Raw genomic sequence first — 25,687 nt, 5'->3', positions numbered from 1 at the left:
TCAGGAAGTGCTTTCCATTAGTTTCATTTAACATAATTGTATTTTATGATATATACCCAGTAGCAAATAACTAGATAGCGCGATTCAGGAATGTGACATATTGAATGAGCGCCATCTATCGCCATTATGCATACTATATAAATTAACGAGATGAAATTTAATTCTTCTTCATTACATCGATAGAAAATAATATTATAAAGTTTCATCCTGTGATTGGAATAGGATATATATATATGTCTTTCTCATTCCATACTCGTGTGGTCCACATAGTGTGATCTTATAAGATAAATTGTATTATATCCTAAACATAACTAATATTGTCAATGCGAAAATGTGTTTGTTTGTTTGTGATCACGTATTAACTATTCAACTGATCATCATGAGATTTTGTATATACGTTGTCAGGGATCCAATAAAGAACATTGAGTATCCACACATACTGTATTTTTGATTGATTCACAAAAAAATCACATTATTTTTATGTTTCTCCAAATGACTAATAGTTGAGTCTTGCGATCTAAATGCACTGTACCACCAGCGGTTTAGTAGTCTTCCTCAATAGTATGATCAGGTATTATATTTCCAGGGAGCTGGACCAGGCCTGCATGGAGGCCGTGGCGGCACTGCTTAAAGGTCTGCCGCTGCAGCCCCAGGAGTCCAACCGTGGAAAACTCATGGAGGCCAAGAGCCAGCTCTTCTTGAAGTGAGATATTTACATGGCAGATATTCTTTATTTATGCATTTTATATAATGTTTAGTTATGTAACAAATACACTTACTCAGTGGTTTATGGTTTGTACCTCTCACTCATAAAATATTCTACCGGAAATCAGCAATACAATTGAAAGGTAGTGAGCCACAGATACAAGGGACATAGAATCTTAATTTTTAAGGTTGGTGGCGAATTTGCGGTGTAAGAGATGGATTAATATTTCATACAATGTGCCAATGTCTGTGACCCATGATTACCATTATTAATTAATTGTTCATACTTCGTAAAATTTTAAATAATCTTTAATTTTTATTTGTTATAACTCTGCTATGTATTTTGATTTAATTATTTGTGAAGACTTAATCGGTATATGTTATAACTGTTTGTCTTCCTAGATTAAATAAATAAATAAGTTAATCCATACGCTTGTCTGTCTATATATATAATAACTGTGCGATTCTGTGCGTTGATATGCCAGTAAGTCAAACTACTGGGGCTAGCACCATGAAAATCGGCATTTGAAAAGTTGTATGAAAATTTGTGTTTCTTCTAAATTATGAGGCGAGCGAAACTACGAGAAGCGGTAGTAATAAATAAATGGTCTTCTAGTATATGTTCTTTGTTATATATCACTTTTGGCGGTAAGTTATATAATGATATAATATATTTCCAGGTATTTCACTCTATTCATGAACTTACTGAACGATTGCAACGAGGTCGAGCTGACGGAGGGCCCGGGACGTTTGGACACCTTGAGGAACGCGACTATCCAGGCCATGTCCAACTTACTCTCCGCGAATATCGACTCCGGACTCATGCATAGTATTGGTAAGTGAGAATAACATTTTTTTTAATATTATGAGTAGTCGGACGAGGTAAAGGGCCACCTGATGATAAATTAGAAGAGGTAATGATGATATATTAGAGGTAAGAAATAATAAACATTTATTACATCGCCAATGCGTTATCGACCTTGGAAACTTTGGGAACTGAGATATTATGCCCCTTATGTTTGTAATTACATTGACTCTTATTAATATATATAATATATTAATAAGAGTCAGATAAAAAAATTGTTTAAGTGTTATTCTATTAATGCATAAGTGCCTAATTAAGATAATTTTTATTACATTTTATTTGCATGTTGATCGAGACGGTGATATTTATTTGTATTTATTATTTTATTATAAGGTTTGTGTTTGTTTACCATATTATTTTTTTAACCAATCGAGCTTACACTGGTGGACTTTGTTAATCAATGTAGAATTTATTTTTGGACATTTTAATGTATTCTTTAAGGGTCTTATGATTTTAATCTTAAACTGTGATTTTTATATCTTTATGTGTTATAATATTTTACCACGATCAATATGAATCTTAATATATTTTACCAAAATGTTCGTGGATTGCGAACTAAAACCAATGCTTTTTTTAGGAACTTAATACAGGAAGATTATGACATTATCTGTCTTAGTGAAACCTGGCTTCATGGTGATATTTTTAATGAGGAACTTTTCGACTCGCGCTACAGCGTATACAGAAGCGATAGAGACTACATTGCGCATGGTAGTAAAATGGGTGGTGGTGTTTTAATTGCTGTAAAATCTCACCTGTTAATAAGATCAACCGCCTCTCTCTCCCTGCTAAATTCTGCAGCTGATGTAGTTGGGGTTTCTATGCCTCTGTCTTTGGTGCCATCCTCTGCATTACTTCATATACACTGTTGTTATGCACCTCATGGTAAAAACCATTATGCAGCTTTGTGTGAATATTTTGAATTGGTTTCCAAAGACCTTCTATCTAATCCTAATGATATAATCCTAATTGTAGGCGATTTTAATGTTTCTACAGCGTCTTGGGTTCATGAAGGATTATTTATGAAATTATCAAACTGCTATGATGACGATATATTTATCAGTACTTTATATAATTTTCTTAATTTTAATAATCTTAAACAATTTAACTGCATTCCTAATAAGGATGATAGGTATCTCGATTTAATTATTAGCAATAGTGAGTGTCAAATATCTAAAATTTCTCCGTTAGTAGCTGAAGATAATTATCATCCTGCTTTGAATGTAAGGATTAATGTTACCACATTCTTTCTTCGTAGTGCTAATCGCGTTATACGCTTATTTAGACAAGCGGATTATGAAGCTATTAACAAGGCTTTAGAAAATATTGATTGGTTAGACTTATTAAATGACACTAATATATCTTCTTCAGTTGATATATTTTATCAAACTATTAATACTGTTATTACAGACTTAATCCCGACAAAAACCATTAAATATGATAATAGATATCCATTCTGGTATTCCAAATCGTTAATTAAAGTCATAGCCGAAAAACTTAAGTATCATAGCAAATGGAGGTCATATGGCAGGTTATATGATTACGATACATTCAGTATATTACGTGAGCGTCAAAAGAGAGCACAAGTCACGTGTTACGACGATTATATTGCTGCATCCGAAAGAAAAATTAAAAGTAACAGCAGGTTTTTTTGGAGTTTTGTGAAGTCAAAACAGACAACGAATGGTATTCCCGATACCCTAACTTACGGAAGTAGGACTGTTGGTGGAGGCACTGATATATGCGACACCTTTAATGAATATTTCAGTTCGGTTTTCACCACGTCGAATGCTGGAGGTTCAAACAGTCACCCAAAAGCTTTGTCTTTTAATAGATTAAATATAGGATCAATAAGTATTTCATTGCAAGCTGTTAAGAAATACCTCAAAAAGCTTGATGTTAATAAAGGCTATGGGCCAGATGGTTTGCCTCCTATATTTTTAAAGGAATGCTCTGAAACTCTTGCTATGCCCCTTTATTTATTATTTAACAAATCCTTAAACTCGGGTGAAATGCCTGCGTTGTGGAAGCGCTCATACGTTGTTCCCATATTGAAGTCTGGTGACAAACACGTTGTCCAAAATTACAGGCCCATATCTAAGCTTTGCACAATAGCAAAACTCTTTGAAAAAATAATATATGATAGCATCTACCCTATGCTGAGACCTTTGATTATTAAAGAACAGCATGGCTTTATTGATAAAAGATCTACGGAAACTAATGTGACAGAATTAATCCACCGCGTCATAACCAGTATGGACAGGGGATACCAGGTAGACGTTGTGTATACCGACTTCTCCAAAGCCTTCGATAAAATTTCACACTTCATTCTCGTTCGTAAATTGGAAGAGGTCGGTATACACGGTGATCTGCTTCGTTGGCTCTCTTCCTATTTATTAAATCGAAGTCAGGCGGTTGCGGTAAGAGGTTACTGCTCCTCATTTGTTCCGATTTCCTCAGGTGTTCCTCAGGGTTCTCACCTCGGACCATTACTATTCAATTTATTTATTAACGATGTCCAGAGCATCATCAAGCACTCGACTACACTTTTGTATGCTGATGATATGAAAATATTTCTCGAAGTTGAATCACAATCTGACTGTTTGTATCTACAAGAAGACCTCAATAGATTATTTCAATATTGCTGTGATAACCAGTTACTTCTTAACATTGATAAATGCAATGTAATATCTTTTTCGAGAAAACGAAAACCGATAGAATTCAGCTATCACTTAAATGGTATAAGTCTAAGACGGGTATCTTTCAAAGTTCGGGAAAGTTCAAAAAAAATTTGTTAAACACCTTGAGTTTAAAGTACAACAAAGTGCTTCCTATTCTTGTTCCTATAATTTATCACCTTTGGCTGACAGACGCATATTGAGAGATCAGGTTTTCATATTTAAAGTTATAAGGAATCTAGTTGACTCCCCTTACCTTTTATACAACATAAATTTTAAATGTCCCAGACTAAGTTCTCGCCACCAGTGTCTATTTGATGTACCTACTACAAGAACCAAATTCACACAAAACAGTTTTATATTCCGATCTTGTAGGAACTATAACAAATACTTTTCTAGTGTTGACTTATTTGTAACCTCACTAAATTATTTTAAAAAATTAATTAAAAATGTTTTAGATAATCGTAATTAGAGTTACTTTTAAAGAGGATGTAATTTGATGTATTTTTATTAATTTATTATTGTTAACATTATTTTATTTTAATTAAATGCTTTTCTCTTCAGATTTTATATTAGATTAGATTAGTTAATTAATATATTTAATTAAATTCATATCATTGTATTCAAATTGCTCTAATTCTGTATTATTTGTAAGTGGAAACTTAATTGGTATCTGTATTATCTTTTTCAATCATATATTTGTGTATTATGTTACTGTTTGTTTCCCAAATGAAATAAAAATAAAAAATAAATAAAATAATTACACTGACTGACTGGAACGCAACAATAATAAGTATTGCTGCTTAGTGACACAACATCTGATGAGTGGGTGGTACCCACCCAGGCGGGCTTGCACAAAGCCCTACCACCAGGTAAATTCGAAAACCATACTTCGAATTGTCGAGTCAAGTCAATTTTTGAAGTATGTATTGCAAACTTTATATTTAGGTCTAAAGAATTTATTTTTTAAAAAAATAAGCGTTTATTTTGAGCCTCTGATGCACAATCAATAATATTACAATTTAAAAAAAAAAACAAATGTATGTATTAAGATAATATTTTAAGTTTATATAGTCATGAATTATCAATCGTTAGTCATATACTGATCACATTGATAAGTCACACTGACAAATAACAGTTACCATGGTAACCGCGTCCTTGACAGCTGCAACGTGTATGCTGCCAGAGCTTTTGTCCACAGATAAACCGTAACGGCCTGTGATTGTCCCACTGCTGGGCTAAAGGCCTCTCCTCTTTTTGAGGAGAAGGTTTGAAGCTTATTCCACCACGCTGCTCCAATGCGGGTTGGTGGAATACACATGTGGCAGAATTTCAGTGAAATTAGACTCATGCAGGTTTTTTCACGTTGTTTTCCTTCACCGTAAAGCACGAGATGAATTATAATCACAAATTAAGCACATGAAAATTCAGTGAGGCTTGCCCGGGCTTGAAGCCACGATCATCGGTTAAGATTCACGCGTTCTTACCACTGGGCAATCTCGGCTCACAGATAAATGCTAACAATATATTTACGACTGCCTTTACAGGACAATCATCTAGCAATAGTAAAGTCTAACAATAGCGCAAGCAAGAAAATTTGCTCGATTTTTCCCTCCAAACACCGTTTCTGGTTGTTGCTGTAATGGGTACCACACCACTTTGATTCAATGACTGATCCTTTAAATTTTGCAATTTGTTAAACAGGTTTGGGTTACCATCGCGATTTACAAACGCGAGCTGCATTCATGGAAGTTTTGACGAAGATCCTGCAGCAAGGCACAGAGTTCGACACCCTGGCAGAGACCGTTCTGGCGGACCGCTTCGAGCAGCTCGTTCAGCTCGTCACCACGATATCGGATAAGGTGGGTGGAGCGATTCCAAGGTACTTACAGTATCAGGCTGTACATGTCCCACTGCTGGGCTAAGGTCGAGGTATTAAAATGCCTCGGCATTTTAATACGTAATGTTACCCATTGTTAGTAAACTGAATGTCCTTAGAATGAGGCTTAAAAATAAAAAGAATAGTTTTAATAATGATTGAAACAATGACATTATATAATTTTGACATTTTTAAAAATTACTGATGAGTTTTTGTTACTTTAAATTTGAATTTGGTTAGATTGAATCTGCAAGTGCTATGTACACTTGTAATTGAGATGCACATTAGATATACCATTATTATTTTATAAATTATTTTTTCAATGATTTATGTGTATGTTGTAAGTGTGCTATTATAAATAAATAAAAAAATAAATAGTTTTAGTGACCAGACGTCAGACATACGTTTGCTTTTGTCACTGGCTCAGTTTTTATTGTGATAATTTAGGTATGCTGTTGTAATGTATTTCAACAGCAATTAAAAAAGAATAAAAATGTGGCAAATTTCCAGGGTGAGCTGCCGATCGCTATGGCGCTGGCGAGCGTGGTGGGCTCCGCTCAGATGGACGAGCTGGCGCGCGTGCTGGTGTCGCTGTTCGACGCCAAGCACCTGCTGGCGCCGCTGCTCTTGAACATCTTCTACCGGGAGGTTGAGGTCTGTGCGGTGAGTGACCCTTACTATACAAATTCTCTGGTCTCAATGCCTTGGCTCATATTTAACCAACTTTCTTTTCGAAAAAGTCACTTACGCCCATATACGCTAAAACCACAGGATCTAAGATGCATCTCGTCGCGTCTATCCGTTCCAACGGCATAACCGGTTACACAAGTACGTCACGCAGCAAAACTTTCATTTTAGTTTCCATGATATTTAATAAAACGCAATAGACGAAAAAAAAGCCGAGATGGCCCAGTGGTAAGAACGCGTGAATCTTAACCGATGATCGTGGGGTCAAGCCCGGGCAGGTACCACTGAATTTTCATGTGCTTAATTTGTGATTATAATTCATCTCGTGCTTTACGGTGAAGGAAAACATTGTGAGGAAACCTGCATGTGTCTAATTTCACTGAAGTTCTGCCACATGTGTATTCCACCAACCCGCATTGGAGCAGCGTGGTGGGATAAGCTCCAAGCCTTCTCCTCAAAAAGAGGAGAGGAGGCCTTAGCCCAGCAGTGGGACACAGGCTGTTACGGTAGGGCAATAGACGAATAGAATTGATCATATTTCGTCTACATAACTTAATTCAACAGTATATCGAATTCATCATACACAATCTGTGCGATGAATCCCAAAAATAATTTCCATGAAACGTTCTTCACGTAACAAATGCTTTTAGGTCATTTTAAGGTACGACCTCGAAATGTAGGTCCGGGCTTTATATATTTCTCGTTGAACACAACGTTAGCGTCATTTAAAATACAAGTGGTGCCACCTAGGTTAGGCGTGTAATAGGGGAACTATATTTATAAGTATAGATATAAATCCAATGTAGTTCCAAGGCGAACCTACTAGCGCCATCTTGCGTGTTGTAATTATCAACAACTGCCACGTTGGTGGATAGAGGGCAGGGGCGATGAAAAGTTTGTTCCTATCTTTCTCTGACATATTTGTCTTAAAGTTAATCCATTATGGTGACGTTATTGATTCGTATATTAATATTAGCTACCCCGGTTTCGCACGGGTAGAATAATGTTTTACATAAAACGTTTATATTGAAGGACAAAAACAAAGAACAATTCTAGTTTTTTTTATTACAGAACAAAACATTTTAACATTTTTTTTATTGGGCAATTGTTTATGAACGCAATACAACAAACATACAACCATTTTTATTTATATACAAGATTATTTACTGGAATTAAATAATTAGAAATAATGTCAAAGAACCAGTATATAGAATAATAATTATATAATATATATATATATATATATATATATATATATATATATAATATATAATATATAATTAAATACTTGCCATATATACAAATTGTTGTTTTTCTGTATACGAGTATATAAGCTTCGATATTCGTGTTTATTTTGTTTATTTTATAACATAAAAACAAATAATTATGTAAAATTATTTTTTAGGTCTCGGACTGCATGCAAACGTTATTCAGGGGGAATTCGCTGGGCAGCAAAATTATGGCCTTCTGTTTCAAAATATACGACTACGGATACCTCCAGAGCTTACTGGAGCCGCTTATAACAGCGCTGCTGGACCAGGCGGATTGGAACGCTAGCTTGAGCTTCGAAGTGGACCCCGCTAGGTGAGAGCAGATTTTTTTTTGAGAGACAGCTCCGCTGCGCACTTCTTCAGCACTATGGCTGGTATTCCATTGGGACCGCTAGCTTTCCGTACATCAAGTGATTGCAGCTCCGCACGCACATCACGTTGCCTGATTTTGATGTCAGGCATCGTATGGCCACATGAAGGTATTATAGGTAGCAGCGCATTACAATCATCGATGACGGAATTATCGGCAAAGAGTTTAGCCAGGAGATTTAGCTTGCTCTTGCGGACTGTGAGCTAGCGATCCGTCCGGATTTCTGAGCGGTGGCAGCGAAGGTTGGCAGAAGCTACGGGAGCCCCTAGGATGCGAAACAAGGTCATGACCAATCTGTACAATGCGCTGTGCATCCGCTCTCATGTATGCCTTTCTACAGGACTTGGAATTTTTATTGTAGTTTGCTTTCAGTGAGTCAATGTTAGATGCCCCGCTAATGCAGCCGTTGATCCACTTGCGATATGCCGCCTGCTTAGATGATACAGCATCGGTACATTCACGAGTGAACCAACGGTTACGCGTACCTCTACTGACAAGATCTGAGCTAGGAATGTAGTATTCCATTCCCAACATGATCTCGTCAGCAACAGCAGTGGCACTAGCTGTCGGGTTATTCCCACTGAAGCAACGTTCCTTCCAAGGGACCGACGCATAGTAATCGCGCATACCGACCCAATCCACCGACTTAGCCAAGAGGAGCCTGAACCACAACCTGATATTCCACCGGGTGAGAAGTCAGCAGAAGGTCCAGTAGAGAAGATGCTTGCCCATCAATGTCATGACATGTCTGGGATCCTGGTGGGCTGATCAACCAGTTGGGTCAAGTCATGTGTGAGAGCAAAAGTATGAGCAGTCCACTTCCACTTCCAGCATGGTCAGTTTTGAGGGATTTCGACCATGATTCGTGGTGAGCATTAAAATCCCCCAAAAACACCAATTCCGCGTTAGGAAATCGCTCTTGCGCAGCATCTGCCACCCGACTAAGATGGTCAAATAATCGGCTTGTCTCCAAGTCACCATTGTGGGATCTGTAGAGGCACACGTAGATTCGACTCTGACGAACCAGGTCCACACGTACCACCAACATGGAGAAGGAGGGGTCGTCCAAGCAGCGCAGTCTGTGACAGCAAACATTCGTCGTGACGAACAAGCATACTCCGGCTTTCGCTTTGAAGGATTCTTCAAGCGTGTAGCCGGGATAATTAAGGTAGCTGGTATCGGCAGGACGGAGTATTTGTGTCTCCGTGAGAAACAACATTGCTGGCCGTGCTGTCTCGAGATGGTGGTGGACTGCGTTGAGGTTAGCGTGGAGTCCATGGATGTTAGAGAACTCGACCTCAAACAGCGAGGGTATGGTGCAGGTGTGCACCGCTGTACGACCGTTATTTCTGTTTTGTTGCGCTACCATTTGGGAAAAAAAGAATGGAAAAGAGACGTGAAGCGAGCGACGTATTGCCACGATAGGGATGGGCAAAGTGTAGAGGCGTGTTTTCCCTAGTGGTTGCCAATAGGAAAAATACACTGACCCGCCGGACGGAAGGGCCCCCGAACCCCCCTGGAAGTGGCCGCCGGGACCCCACCTTCCGGTCACCAACCGGCACGACGGTCCACCCCGAGATTATGCGTGGCCTGGTGGGGCAGCCTCGTGAGCTGGTTAGGCACGCTCGGGCCCCTGTACTATACCACAGGTGGCCAGCGGAACAGCCGTTTCTTCGGGTCTCCCTGTCCGGCAGGTCAATACAGTTTCCCCCGGCATTGGTTCAACAACCGTCTCCATTGGACCAACACCCATCGCGGCAATACTCGCTCGGGCACTGGCTGTACGCTGGCTGACCTCGAAATGCGGCTGCAAGCCACTTCACGAGTTTTTCACCATGCGTACGGTGGTAACAAGCCAGGCGGATGTTTAACATCCTACCACCAGATGAGCTGATGGTCGCTCAAATATCCCTTAGTCGCCTCTTACGACACCCATGGGAACGAGAGGGGCAGTGAAATGTATTCTTTCACCGTCACTGCACGGTAAATGCAGTGACGGTGAAAACAGTAGATGCTTACGATAAAATAATATGGTTCAAATTTTTTTACCTTTAATTTTATTATTGCAAGGCGACCTGGTGGTAATTTTTTGTTTATTTAGTACAGTTTAGATGACTGGCAATCGAGCTACCTGATGGTAAGTGGTCACCACCGCCCATAGATATTGGCACTGTATGAAATATTGACCATCCTTTACATTGCCAGGGCGCCACTAACATTAAAAACTATGATGTTATGTCCCTTTTGTATTTACACGGGCTCACTTACCCTTAACACTGAATACGACAATACTAAGTATTGCGCTTTGGTGCTTAGAATGTGTAATGTATGGGTGACAATTAAGTAGAAGCACTGTAAAGAATATAATCTGTTTCTCATACCGTCAATACGCTGCAAACCACGAGAACTATATCATAAATAGCTTATACCAATGGCAGAAATATGACCTCGGACTTATACATGCCGTTTATCCAATGCAGGCTAGACCCGACCCACGACATAGAAATCAACAGGAACAATCTCCGAAACCTGACACACGAGGTCTTCGAGAGTATCATCGGTTCCGCCGATAATTTCCCTTCGCAGCTGCGGAGCATGTGTCATTGCTTGTACCAGGTATGAATGACTTACTTGAATCAAGGTTTTTTTGGGTATGTCCCTGGAATACCATTGATTATCAACAGGTAACTGTATATATCTATGATTTGTTTCAATCAATCAATCAATCAATGGTTAAATGGTTTGTTTGTTACGTATTACCTAATATCATAAAATTTTGCATACATATCGACAGATGGTACAGAAAAGGTTAACCAAAACAGTAAACAAACCTCTCCCCCCTCCCCCTCTTCAAATGCAGGCGAAAATTAGTTTACTATATATTTATTTATATATTTAAGACGAAGTGCTCTAGAGGTTATAACGCGTTCAAACGTAGACAATCACCTCTGGATGTTCATGTGCTTAATTTGTGTTTATAATTCATCTCGTTCGTTGAGCGTGAAGGAAAACTTCGTGAGGAAACCTGCATGAGTCTTAATTTACTGAAATTCTGCCACATGTGTATTCCACAACCCGCAATGGATCGCCGTGTATAAGCTCCGACCTTTTCCTCAAAAAGGAGAACAGGCCTTAGCCCAGTCGTGGGATATTCATAGGCTGTTACTTACTTTTAAGAATAGATTACTGAAAAAGATTGGTCAAAATTTGTACTTTTTATATTTGGACTAAAAAAAATTACTTCAGATAATTTGCTTGAAAAGCCGTAGGACATACTTGATGTTAATCAACTTCAATTAAATTTCCAGGTCCTAAGCAAGAGATTCGTCCAGTTTCCGCAGAGAAGTGTGGGAGCGGTTGGTACCGTTTTATTCTTACGGTACATAAATCCAGCCATAGGTGAGTTTAATAATCGCAGTGTCATTAATGGTTGTAACCCAAATGTCAGTGAATATATGTACTGTGTATGAGCAGCTTGGTGAAGGGATTGGTGCAAGCCCGTTCTGCCGTCAAATAAAAATACTTAGTATTGTTGAGTTCCTGTTTAAAGTATGAGTGAGCCAGTGTAACTACACGGACAATCGGATATAACGTTTTTTTTTTTACTTAGGTTAGTTGTGTATTGACAACGTCTATGGATGGTGGTGACCACCAGGTGACATCTTTGCCAGTCTATCTACCCATTTTGAATTTTTAAAAAAATAACTATAGGCCTAAAACCAATCTTTTCGCTTCCAGTGTCCCCTCAGGAGATGGGAATAGTGAATCGACCCATTCCACCTCACATCAAGAGAGGGCTCATGCTCATGTCGAAGGTTCTGCAGAACATCGCGAACCACATGGAGTTCTCCAAGGAGCAACATATGTTGCCCTTCAACGATTTCCTGAGGGAACACTTTGAAGCTGGACGCAAGTAAGAGAATTGTTTGATTAATTTGAGATACGGTGTCCAAACGTAACTGTAACTTTAATACGTAAGATATTTACAGGTTCTTCATAGAAATAGCATCGGACCGCGAGACTGTGGACCAGACCTCGCACAACCCATCCTTCATCAGCGACGTCAACGTGGTGGCGCTGCATCGCCTGCTGTGGAACCACCAGGAGAAGATCGGAGACTACCTGTCCTGCAGCCGTGACCACAACGACGTCGGGCGGCGACCCTTCGACAAGGTGAGGTTTAAATACTTTGAGTATGAATGGTATATAAAGACAATTAAGGCGACATTCTCACAGCGAAAATACCGATCCGACAAAATATTCAGCGATCTTCTTTGAACGAGGCGTGAAGAGGCATCTTGCGGGCCGGCAAGGCGAAGGCGGCTAGTGCAGAACATTCTTCCCGACTGTACTGGCCGTCGTCGCGTTTGGACTCTACTACCACTTACCATCAGGTGGAGTAGAGTCATTTGCCCTCCCGGCAAATATGTAAAAAAAAGATTCGTTTTAATGGTCCGTTTTATGGTATTCGTTTTTATTCACTAATTTTTAACCAATCAAAATAGTCTTGTGTATGGTTACACATTTCTTTTTAATATATACAAATGTGCGTGTATACTATGTACGTTGAGTATGTACGTGTGTGTCTTTTGTGGATTATCCAACAGTATTTTACGCCTTAATTTATCATTTTTTTTATTTACAGATGGCAACACTTCTCGCCTATCTGGGACCACCTGAACATATGTCTGTGGAATCGTAAGTTAATCTTTGATAAATCACAGAACTCCACTAAGCAATGTGACCTTGGCACATTTTCTAATATAAAATCAACTCACAGCACTTCAAGTCTTCTGTTCTCGTCGTACGCGCGCTGGTCTTCCATTGACATGTCGTCACCGATTTTCGAGGAGCTTATATTCAAGCACAATATGCACCAGAAAGAAGAATATAAGAGCATAAAGAGTTTAAATATCTTCTACCAGGCCGGCACCAGCAAGATCGGTAACCCGGTCTTCTATTTCATTTCTAGGAGATACAAGTAAGTTGTATATTTATTTTAATTTTAAAATTTATTTTAAATCACCTAACATAGGGACACAGCATAACAAACAACCTAGGAAATATATACGAGTAATAGTATTCGCCCGTGCATTAGGGGGTAATTCCTTGAGGCCTAAGCTTGCTTTGTACCAAATTTTATCAAAATCGATTCAGTATCTTAGCCTTGAAACCGTAACAGGAAGACATAGTTACTTTTACATTTATAATGTTACTATAAATATTTCAATAAGCAAAGAGAATAGATAGACAAACGCGAACGTCACGCGTCACATACATACCTACATAGACTTATATACTTCTATTTGCCAAAATATATTGTTATTCGTCGTTGAAAAAGTGAGATAGAAGAGTGAGATTATAATGTATTATTATAAACAAACACACAAACAGACAGACAGACTTCGTAGGCAACTCAGTAGATAATCAAAGAAAAAAAAATAACTATTAAGTTAGAAAATATGAAATAATACAAAAAATAGTATATTTTTTTGTCATTTTTACAGGATTGGTGAAATAAATGCTAACTTGCTCATATACCACGTGATTATAACCCTGAAGCCGTTCTGCCAGAAACCGTTCGAGTTGATCGTCGACTTCACACACACGAACTCGGATAACCGGTTCAGGTGAGCTTGATAGACATTTATCTGTTCTGTGTATTAATGTGACTCATCGATTATTGTTCAAGTTTTGTCTCTAAAATTTGTGAGAACATTTTGTAGTATAAATTAGAATCTTATGCGTTGCGGTTTCTAAAAATATGGGAAAAATGCTCATTGGCAAAGCCCGCATTGAAGTAATGTCCATTGTTCTATATTGCAGGACGAAGTTCCTGCAGAAGTGGTTCAGCGTGCTCCCCGAGGTGGCGTACTCTAGCGCGCACGCGTGCTACATCTACAACTGCAACAGCTATGTGCGGGAGTACACCAAGTTCCACGAGTCCATTCTGGCGCCGCTCAGGGTATGTCACTACTCACGTAAGCAGGGCGACACCACAACTGGACATCTGGTGTTGGCATAAGTCAACTCACTGATCTAACGATACAATACAATATTCACAAGGGATATGACATCTTAGTTGGTGAAAAAGAAGGTTCATATTTCTTACTGCGTGATTATACCTACCTATTTTATATATACATATATATAAAAAAATGTTTACTCAAATATTTTTAACGCCATTGAATGCCTTTTGAATAATTTAAAGAACCGGGAAAATTGCGTTTTAGAGCAAAAGTGTAAGCAAACATTACACTCAATTGTAGTCCATTTAAAAATATATTGTACAAACATTGTGAAAAAAAAAATTCGAGACCTTTTTTTTAAATTTAAAATGTTCCACTTACCTTTTTTATATAAATAATAAGATGTATAGTGGCAATTCTTCATAAAGTATATCTCGTTTTCCCTCCAGGGCAATAGAAAGCTCATATTCATAGATAACATCAGTCGCCTCAGCGATTACGTTGATCCGGAACAGCAGATGTTACCAGGAACGACTTTGGCCTTGGGAGGACATCTAACGGTCTTCAAGAATGTTTTGAAATTGTCGCACAAAGACACCAAAGTTACCATAAAGGTATGCACATAATGATATACATTTTTGTACACAGAAGCCTTTAAAGTCGCACTCGATATTAATATATTTAATTAATTCTATATATCATTACTAAAAGTATAGATTGCCACATACCAGCTTCTATAAAGATATAGTATTATATATACAGTATTTACTAGCTGTGCCCGCGGTTTCCATCCGCGTATAACTTAAAGAAATAACTATAAGCAGACTTATAATATTTCAGTATATACAACATTTTTAGTTTTATTTACGTTTGATATTAGCCAAAGTTTCACCCAATATAACTGAACAGTTATTTGATAGCATTTAAGTGAAGTTAGCCACAATACATTAGTAAAAACCGCACCCAAATCCGTAAAGCCGTTTTGAAGATTAGCGTGCACAAACGCACGGACAAAAATTGTAACAATTGTTGGTTCGACGCAATAGTTGATAAAGACCCCCGATAATAGTTTTACTCAAATATCTGCCATGTACAGACAGCGATAAGCTACAATTTTATAATATGTTTAGACTTATTTAATTATTATTTAAACTAACAATTAAAAAAGTTTATAATCATAAATAATTCCCCGTTAAAAATAAGTTTATAACATGAATGCAATAAAATGTTCTACCGAAAAATGTGTCCTCAATAGGTGGGAAAAACGGCTCTTCAAATAACGTCAGTCGAGAAGTCGAAAGTGTTGGGTTTGCCAGTTCTCTTGAACGACGTTTACTACGTTTCGGAGATTGACGAGGTGAGTGTTTCCATCACAACTAAGAATGTAGTAAAGAAGATAATACTTTGATTGATTTTCGTCTGATCGGCTTTGGTCTTGGTAACTATACTTGACAGAAAATGGCTAATCAGATTATAGTGCGCAAGTATGTGCGCAAATCAAAGTGCACTCTCGCTTATGTCAATCCAAGATCAATTTTTTTAGTATAAAAATGCAAATAAAATAGAAACGTAATAAATTTGTCATGGTAGAATATTTGACGAGTAGGGTTCGCACAAGGTCCTTCCACTAACGAAAATGTTCTGAATTACAGGTGTGTCTCGTGAACGACAAACAGTTCTCGCTGTCCATCATCAACGAGTCGACCCCTCTGAGCTTCATCCACGACGACTGTAAGAACATCGTGCAATCCATCATATATATCCGGCTCAGATGGGAGCTGACACAGCCTGTAAGTCACTTGTGTGATTTATTACTATATATATGTCTTCATTTTAGGGTCTATTGATAATTTATAAGATCATTTTATTTCGTTTTAGTATCATTGTTAATTGGTTTTTAGTTAGTGATAGAAAAATTTTTCTTTTTTAAAATAGGTAGGCGAATAGGCAAAGGGGCTCCTGGTGTTAGGTGGTCACCGCCGCCCATAGGTATAGATGCCGTAATAAATTTTAACCGTTTCTAACATCGCCATTGCGCCACCATTCTCGGGGACTAAGATGTTATGTCACTTGGAAACGTTTATCATAATAGTTGTAAGCACCTTTGTAATAAAAAATTGAAAATCTGTATTACTAAGACTTAGTAAATAAATTTGTACATAAAATTGATTTCAATGTTAGTATATATTATGTAGCGTTATAAAATAAAAGATACTAATTTGGCTATGTCTTGATGTGCCAGGACTCGGTGACGGACCACCAGAAGATCCGGCCCAAGAACGTCCCTGGCACGCTGCTGAACATGGCGCTGCTGAACCTCGGCTCCAGCGACCTCACGCTGCGGACGGCCGCCTACAACCAGCTGTGCGCGCTCACCGATACCTTCCACCTCAAGATCGAGGGGCTGCTGCTGGAGACCTCGGGTGAGTCCAGCGCGAGGCGATGTTATTTACCACTTAAACGTAAATCAAAGTTCGCATTATTTTTTCTTAAATTATTTCAGAAAGGCAGACGAGCAAATATGCTTGTTGGTAACTGGTCATCTTTACCCGTAGACACTGGCACTGTAAAAAATATCAACAATTCTGCTAACGTCAATATTGTACCTGTAATTACACTCACTACTTAAACCGAAATACAACAATATTCAGTATGGGTGCTAATATGAAACGAGAGAAAGTTACTTACCCAGACGGGCGTAAAAAAATCCCTACCACCGTCCGTATATAGATTGTATAATTTATTTAATGATATAATAATTTCAACAGGACTCTGCATTCCTTCCAACAACACGATCTTCATAAAGACGGTCAGCGAGAAACTCGCTCACAACGAACCGCACCTGACCCTCGAGTTCCTGGAGGAATGTATACAGGTAAACATATTGGAAATATATTGTTACGGTCATTCGTACATTATCATTCGTTCATTGGCCCATTACATTCATTCAATATTCGAAGACTTGACAGTTGACCGTCAGCCAATCGTGAGTCATCCTTTTGGTTGGAAAGGACGCGTGTCGATTGGAGCTTGAAATATATAATAAATATAATTGTGGAATTATATTTCTGGTGTTATTTCTAAATTCCTTCCGAGCGTAAAACTGTTAAAAAATAATGTATTGGGTTTTTTTTGTCTTGTTTGGAGGATATTGTAGGTAGATAGTGCGCGCCTGTGTTTTTTTTTACGGTTAAGCATTGTAATGTCTTCTGCGCAGTTTCCTATCCGTACAGCGATCCCTTAAAGCATCATATGATAGAAACTTAACTATGAGAATGAAAAACTACATATATAAACGCATATAATGAAATAGATTAATTATAATTTTAACGTAACCTTAACGGTTTTATTTATATTTTCAGGGTTTCCGAGTATCGACCATTGAGCTGAAACATTTGTGCCTAGAATACATGACGCCTTGGTTGCCTAACTTAGTCAGGTATGTTAATTATCACTTTCACTCACACCTCACTATATATTTCACACTTTACTTTATATTAATATAATACTCGTTACGTAGCTTTACAAACGTCGTCTAGCAGTACTATTCCGTAAGAACCGACTTCGTATCTCACTCTGAAATGTTGACCACCGTTATATTTAACATTAATATCAAGTCGGCGTTTTTGAATTGTTAAAATTATACCATTGGTTACAACTTATGTACTTGATGCTACTATTGTCGCAATAATGTTCTGGCAGCCATTTTGTTTAGCAACTCTTCCTTTCCTTCCATTGTAGTTGTGAACAGTGAATCTGACTTTTGATAAATTATTAATAATTTTCATCAGTAGTTTTGGCGGGGGGTAACGAGATGGTGACTACTTCCCATAAATTGTTCCATTTGCTTATTCACCATATAGGATATAACATAAAAGTGGTTTTTACAACATCTCTTCTATTCTTATTCTATTGATATAAGAGTAAATATCCTCTAATAATAATAATATCGTGGGACATTACTCACACACGGCCACCTGATCCCAAACTAAGCAGAGCTCGTACTATGGAAACCAGACAGCTGATATACTACTTTTCTTTTGTAAATACGTACTTATATACACAATTATCGTCACTCATTAGTATAATAATACTTTAATAAAACTGTAATCGGCGCAAGAACTCTATACATGCAGTGTTTGCTTTCAAAAGGGTGTACAACAAATGTTCCTAGTTTTAGTACACAATTCATTACGATATAATGTATGTAGCATCCGCTAGCAAACCTTTAATAAATACATAATTACACCCAGACTCAGGACAATGTCTGTACTGGATGGGAATCGAACCCACAACCTTTGGCATGAAAGTATCTACCAACCAAAACCAAAATTGGATATATAAGAGTGTTTTTTTTATAACATACACATGTTATAAAAAACACTTTTGAACAATCAATCAATCAATCATCAGCCAATCATCGTCCACTGCTGAACATAGGCCTCTCCCAAGGTGCGCCAAAGCTCCCGGTCCTACTTACTAAAATGTATTTATTAATAACACTTAAGTTCGTCAATAACACCCAAAAGGTACGAAACTGCTCAGTCATGTATTTATTTTTAGATTTTGCAAGCTGCCCGATCAAAAGCAAGTTGGCCAAATTTTAGAAAAACTGATCACTCTAACCATTGAGGAGACGGAAATGTTCCCCTCGGTGCAGGCTAAGATTTGGGGCACCATCGGCCAGGTGCCCGAACTGATCGATATGGTGCTGGACAGCTTCATAGAGCGAAGCGTCAACTATGGTGTGTATAACGAACGAGCTGATAGTTAAATGGTGTAAATGCCAATTTTCCCAAAGTTGGATTAGACTGACGAAAAGTCCAAAATAACTTATATCGATTTTTAATTAATAGCAACTTCGCCGACATTCAAAACGTCATTTTAAATCTCTATAATGATATCTTAACCGATGATCATGGGTTCAAACCCGGGCAAGCACCACTGAATTTTCATGTGCTTAATTTGTGATTATAATTCATCGTGCTTTACGGTGAAGGAAAACATTGTGAGGAAACCTGCATGTGTCTAATTTCACTGAAATTCTGCCACATGTGTATTCCACCAACCCGCATTGGAGCAGCGTGGTGGAATAAGCTCCAAACCTTCTCCTCAAAAAGAGGAGAGGAGGCCTTTAGCCCAGCAGTGGGACATTCACAGGCTGTTACGGTACGGATATCGCGTCAAATCAAGGTCAAACTTGTTTATTTGTCTTTACTCCTTCTGTGGTTTGGATAGACTATAGACTCTAATGACCGTATAAGCTTATATATATATATATCCTGGTGTCCTGAAACAGTCGACCGTGTTTTTTTTATTATTTCGAGATACCTAAATTATTCCTTTTATTCTATTTTAATTTTATATTAATTAACGCTGCATACATTATTAATTACTATTTTAATTTATTTTATTATTATTTATTTTATTTTATTATTTATAATATATAAATAATAAAATGTAATATGTATATATGTAATATGTAATAATGTAATAATATATATATATATATATATAACCGCATTGGTCTATTAACTAGCGTTTTAAAAAGCTATAGAGCTTTAAGTGATGGGTTCAAACCCCGGTAGAACCAATAAAATTAATTTGGTTATTAAGAAGTTCTTAAGTCACGCGTGTATTGCTGTTGTATTGCTGCGCATATGACCTCGGCTTCCTGAGTGTCGTGGAGAGTAATGTGTGCGCAGAAACGTGCATTAATTTGTTAAGTCTCTGATAGTATGACCGCTGTAACGTAAATCCGTCATCACAACAATGATGGCAATATTCGAAGCATCTTAAATACCTTCTGAGGAGTTTGTCTACGAGTTCGTAAATAATCATACGTGATTTAAGGTCTCGGATCTCCAATGGTCGAGATAATGGCGGATACGGCGGTAGCCTTGGCCTCCGCGAACGTTCAGCTCGTATCTAAGAAAGTTATCGACAGACTGTATAGTGTGAGTCATTATTTTAACTATTTGAAAATAGAATACATTTTTTTTTTAATTTTTTTTTTCATTTATTTTATTTTTTAAACATTTGTTTATACTATAATAGTTTTTCGTAATTACAACCCGCATGAGATAACTCGAGTGTTCGCTCGGATGACATGCGTACTGTTACACCCCTACTTTACATGGGATAAAGCTGAGACTAACATTGCAAAGCGAGAATAAGCTCCAAACCTTCTCCTTAAAAAGGAGAGAACTCCTTAGCCCAGCAGTGGGACATTCACAGGCTGTTACTGTAACATTGCAAAGGCTCAGCAGGAGTCAGTCTCTTCCCAAACACGCTCGCGACGTTTGCCTAAAGATCAATTTACTATTATTCTAAATCATAATTATAATTCTATTTCCATATTTAATAAATACTAATAAGCTTATAATCCATATTTTATTTTTTTAAACTCGGGTCAAGAGGCTCGTTGTAACAGTACCATTTGCTAATGGCACGGACGAGTCGCTGGCGCGTAAAGCGTGGGGTGGTCTGATCTCCTCGGTTCTCGAGTTAACTCTTGTGGGTAATTAATTAAATTTTAAGGTGAGGGAGTTAACAATCGAGGGTCCCCAAAGACGGTAAATTGCGATTGTTCATATTTATGCCATTGATCAAAATGAAATAATGATCCTTTTACTATAGAAAGTATAGCATTTATGTATTATATATTAATATATTTGATCGCACAACACGAAGTATATAATCGTGCTGACGACGGGCTTAAAACAAATTCTCTACCAGACAACATGCCTTGGCCTAGGTGTAGGGAGTTGGTACTTGTGTATTAAAAAAATAAATTTACATAAAACACAAATTATTCAAATACACACGAAAATATATAAATATAAATGTATTATGTATTTAATATAACGTGAAATATGAACTGTTATGACTGCATAGAGTCAACTCTTGCAGGGCAATGCCTACGTCTTACAACAAGATCACAGAAAACTATCAAATTTTATCTGTTGCCAAATTAAAAATAATACTTTAACTTAAATAACGCTGTCTTTAATGAATAAAGGGATTCGATTTTGATTTATTCAATAGCATAAACATTAACTATATAATTATAAACCGCGCTCTATGAGAATGGGATGGACCTTTGTCAAACTCTAACCAAAATGACAGCGAAGGAGCAAGAAGGGGCATTGATAACCATGTATATATTGGTCTATATGTATGTTGAACTGCCAGAATAATTTCGCGTGATTGACTCTGACCCATTATATCAAATTACTAAAATAATCGTACTATTATTATAAATCTCCTGAGCAAAAATCCATACTAATAAACAAGTATCAACGTCTCGCGAGCATCGACGCGAGTTTGCCGATGTCTGACGTCACCGCTGGCGGTGGAGACGTATTCTATTTCCAAAAAGTCGGATCCCATTCTGATCGCGCGCGGGTTATGCAATTGACCATCTCTGAGACCCTTGACATGTACGAACACCTATCATCCTGCAGGCTCTGTCCAAACTACTAAACAATACACTTAGTCCTGAGAACGCAGACACAGTGAGTTTTTTTTTCTTATTTTTTTTTTAATACACTTATTTTTTTTATTGTTTTTTTGACATTTTTTTTTATTTTCTTACAACGTACAAACACATAGATTTAGTACAAGACCTAGTTGAAAAGTTTTTGTGTCAGAAACGTTACATATACGTTGAATTATATATACACTAAAAAAATCTCTTATATTTTTCATTTAGCACGCATTGCTTCAATAAATCCACGATTAAATTCGAATAATGTCAAGTTTCTAATAATATTTTTTAATAGGCTGTAGATAAGACTTGCCTCTCGGCGAAGGCGATGCTGGAACAACATATGATGTGGGTTGATATTGCCATCCTCGCTAGATACTTGGTAAGTCCAATCCTAGACCAGATCCAGGTTTTGCGTCCACCTTCAACCAAAAGACGTCTTGATTAAGTAACCAGTGTCCGCCCAGTAGCCGAAATACGACCATAGACATTTTTCAAAGTTTGCGGAAAAATCTATGAAAATGTATTATTCGAATATTTTTACTGATAAAACTAAAACTTGTCAACAAAATCATTGACTAACAAAGGAGAAAAAGCTATTGAACTGGTCTTTGCATGTTTATATGTAGATAATATATTCTGTTTATTTTTTATTTATTAAGACAAACTCAGGTAAAGTCCATTTTTGTTTCTTGTCTATAAAAAAAAACATTCGTGTCATAATTTGTTATTAAATAACAGATTAAACGAATGTTACCAAAATATGTATGATTCAAGTATTTGATTTTCGTTTTACAATATACAATTGAATAAAAAGCCGAGCCTGGTGATGTGAAGTGGTTTGTGTTGCCGCCCAGATGATGATGTCCTTCAACAACTGCCTGGACGTGGCGAGCCACCTGCCGTACCTGTTCCACATGGTGACGTTCCTCGTGTGCTCGGGCACCGTGTCCATGCGCACCTCCATGCACGGGCTCGTCATCAACATTATACACTCGCTCTGCACCTGCAACTCGCCCAGCTTCTCGGGTGAGTGCCGCCGACTCGCTCGGGATGAGTCAAACGTCTTCTACCCCCGGTTCCGAAATAAACACCGCAAATCTTAGAAGAACCGGCGAAAGAATCTAAGTTTGTCTAAGCTAAGACGTTTTTGTCATTTTTTACAGTTATAGGTATTATACAATAGCAGAATTATATTTTTCATTTGCAATGGTCTGAAGGCGATCGTTTCAGTGTCAAAGCGTGCAATAATCTAAAAAGTCATCGGTTTTGTAATATCCTTTAGCAGACAAACTATTTAACGATTATTTTAGATTTGACAGTTAAATATTTTTGAAATGACGTAGGTAACTAATAACACAATATTATATAATAATAAGAAAATCAAAGCTTTGTTGTAGCCTGTGGTAAGTTGTAAACCCGCTGTGCTTGAACAACAAGAGATTCCAAGGTCAAGGTTCTATTAGTTCGAGAATGTTCGACAAGTCAATCGTGGAACTTTCTCGAAATTTATCATTTATGATTCGTGCATTAAAATTATTTATGTATTGTGAAATGTTTATTTCACAGAGGAGACGCGGCGAGTCTTAATGTTATCATTGGACGAGTTCGCTTTGCCGAAATTCTACCAAATGTTCGGTATATCTAAAGTGAAGTCAGCTGCCTTGACCGCGTTCAGAAGTCCCTACAAGAGACACACTGCAGATTGGTAAACAATTAACTTATACTAACAACTTTTTATTTAAAACATCTATAGGCGATTTGAAAGTGAGATACTACGAATAACACTCACTTGTGCTGTCAAGCCCTTCGTCAGCTGATGCTCTTATTTATTAATTTATTAAAGGTCTTCAACGAAGGATACACTTACAAGTCCAATACAATGTGGAATAATGTTTTAAAATATGTATACTCCTTCAATTATAGGAAACCACATAAACATAATACAATGACTAAACAGAATTAAAAAAAAATGACAAGAAAGTTATGAAATGGTAAGACGATATGGCCTGGTGGTTAGAACGCGTGAATCTTAACCGATGATCGTGGGTTCAAACCCGGGCAAGCACCACTGAATTTTCATGTGCTTAATTTGTGATTATAATTCATGTGTATTCTACCAACCCGCATTGGAGCAGCGTGGTGGAATAAGCTCTAAACCTTCTTCTCAAAAAGAGAGAGGAGGCCTTAGCCCAGCAGTGGGACATTAACAAGCTGTTACAGTTACTCAACAAATTAACATAGGAACTAGTTACGCAAACCTGCTCCAGGAAGATAGCTGACGTAGATTTCCCTCGAACCAAACAATAATGTGCATTTGTCGGGAATCCTAAATTGCAATTTAGAAATAAGTTTCTTTATTATAACTTTCTCACCATTATTATATTATAAAGCTTACATCGAGTAGGTTGTACATTTCATTGTAAAATTAACTTTAAATTAAATTAGTTTTTGGTTCTTTTTCGGCCTTCCGACTGTAGCTAACGTAACTAGTAACGTAGAGTTAGAATAAAGAGCGACGGCTGATGATGGAACAGGGTGGCACCTTGTGATTGCGTAGCGTGTATATTATATACACCGTTGTTGGATATTAAAATATAATAATAATATGTATATTTTGGTAACGGTACTCAGTTTTTATTTATTTTTTTGGTTTTTAATATTGTTATATTTATTATATTTGTTTTATGAGTACGTTTTGTTATGTTCGTCAAGAAACTGTTGAATACCTTTTTACCTTTTATCCATTTCTTTCCTTCCCCATAATTCCTTACCCAGACATTATCCCCTTGTTTAAATTGCCTTATAACTCCTTTTCCTCTTTCTATTTGCTTATTTTGCACCTCCCGTACTCTATCTTCCATCGCCCAATCCCTATGCAATAAGTCTAGTCTTGATCTTATACGCCTACGTTGTAAAATCATGGCAGGTGAAAGACCCGTGGTACTTTGATCGACGTTCCTGTATGCTAATAAATAGGTTTGCAATGCGGCATCGATATCGCAACCATCCCTTAACGACTTTTTTATTGCCCGTTTGCACAACTTAACAGCGCCTTCCGCTGCTCCATTACTAGACGGATGATACACGGGGGAGAATGTAACCTTAATACCGTTGTTCCTCATAAAATTGGCATATTCTTTGCTCGAGAAAGGCGGCCCATTATCCGAAACAATTTCTTTAGGCAAACCGAACCTAGCGAAAGTTTCCCGTAAAACTTTAATAACAGCAGCCGCGGTCGTATTTGGCATGTTAAAAATTTCTAACCATTTCGATGTGGAGTCTATTAAAACTAAAAATGTTTTACCGTTAAGCGGTCCTAAGAAGTCAATGTGTATTCTTGACCATGGCTCCGGAATAAAAGGCCATGGCTTGATCGGAGCTTTCGCTGGTGCTGCGTTTTCCATCGCACACGTAACACACTCATTACAAGTGCGTTCAATGTCGGCGTCGATACCGGGCCACCAAACGTAACTACGTGCAATGCTCTTCATCTTTACTATACCTAAATGACCAACGTGTATTTCCTTTAGCAACTCAGATGTTAATGATTTAGGTATTACTAAGCGGTATCCCCAAATTATACACCCCGCATCTAAATACAATTCATTACGACGTACAAAATATGGCTTAAGATCTTCATCGTCGCACGCCTTGGACCACCCGGATTGTAAGTATAAAATTACTTTCTTAAGTATGTTATCCTTATTCTGATGTTCTACTACTGTCTTCCGTGTTATAGGTAAAAAATTTTGTATGAAATTAACGTAAGTTTTC

The 25,687-nt window shown here is 37.5% G+C and overlaps 1 protein-coding gene across 3 annotated transcripts in view; it reads left to right on the top strand.

Annotated features, from left to right (window-relative positions):
- LOC126778767 (neurofibromin-like) overlaps window positions 1-25,687 on the top strand; it is a 78,321-nt gene that overhangs the window by 27,173 nt on the left and 25,461 nt on the right. For all 3 annotated transcript variants that reach the window (XR_007670227.1, XM_050502392.1, XM_050502393.1), the window contains exons 24-48: window positions 587-703; window positions 1,386-1,540; window positions 5,950-6,107; window positions 6,635-6,787; window positions 8,217-8,395; window positions 10,933-11,068; window positions 11,761-11,851; window positions 12,191-12,365; window positions 12,442-12,625; window positions 13,098-13,150; window positions 13,233-13,433; window positions 13,960-14,082; window positions 14,279-14,417; window positions 14,871-15,035; window positions 15,677-15,778; window positions 16,074-16,211; window positions 16,664-16,844; window positions 17,190-17,296; window positions 17,784-17,860; window positions 18,985-19,166; window positions 20,275-20,378; window positions 21,888-21,938; window positions 22,206-22,292; window positions 22,768-22,939; window positions 23,480-23,618. Coding sequence is in view for 2 of the 3 variants with exons in the window: in XM_050502392.1 (XP_050358349.1) it covers window positions 587-703; window positions 1,386-1,540; window positions 5,950-6,107; window positions 6,635-6,787; window positions 8,217-8,395; window positions 10,933-11,068; window positions 11,761-11,851; window positions 12,191-12,365; window positions 12,442-12,625; window positions 13,098-13,150; window positions 13,233-13,433; window positions 13,960-14,082; window positions 14,279-14,417; window positions 14,871-15,035; window positions 15,677-15,778; window positions 16,074-16,211; window positions 16,664-16,844; window positions 17,190-17,296; window positions 17,784-17,860; window positions 18,985-19,166; window positions 20,275-20,378; window positions 21,888-21,938; window positions 22,206-22,292; window positions 22,768-22,939; window positions 23,480-23,618 (3,369 nt within the window). In the remaining variant the exon portion in view is untranslated. The remainder of the gene's footprint in view (window positions 1-586; window positions 704-1,385; window positions 1,541-5,949; window positions 6,108-6,634; window positions 6,788-8,216; window positions 8,396-10,932; window positions 11,069-11,760; window positions 11,852-12,190; window positions 12,366-12,441; window positions 12,626-13,097; window positions 13,151-13,232; window positions 13,434-13,959; window positions 14,083-14,278; window positions 14,418-14,870; window positions 15,036-15,676; window positions 15,779-16,073; window positions 16,212-16,663; window positions 16,845-17,189; window positions 17,297-17,783; window positions 17,861-18,984; window positions 19,167-20,274; window positions 20,379-21,887; window positions 21,939-22,205; window positions 22,293-22,767; window positions 22,940-23,479; window positions 23,619-25,687) is intronic.

Source organism: Nymphalis io, chromosome 27 (assembly GCF_905147045.1).
Source record: "Nymphalis io chromosome 27, ilAglIoxx1.1, whole genome shotgun sequence".
Classification (NCBI taxonomy): Eukaryota; Metazoa; Arthropoda; class Insecta; order Lepidoptera; family Nymphalidae; genus Nymphalis; species Nymphalis io.
Note: the sequence above shows the minus strand (reverse complement) of the source record. Positions and strands in the feature narration are given on the sequence as shown.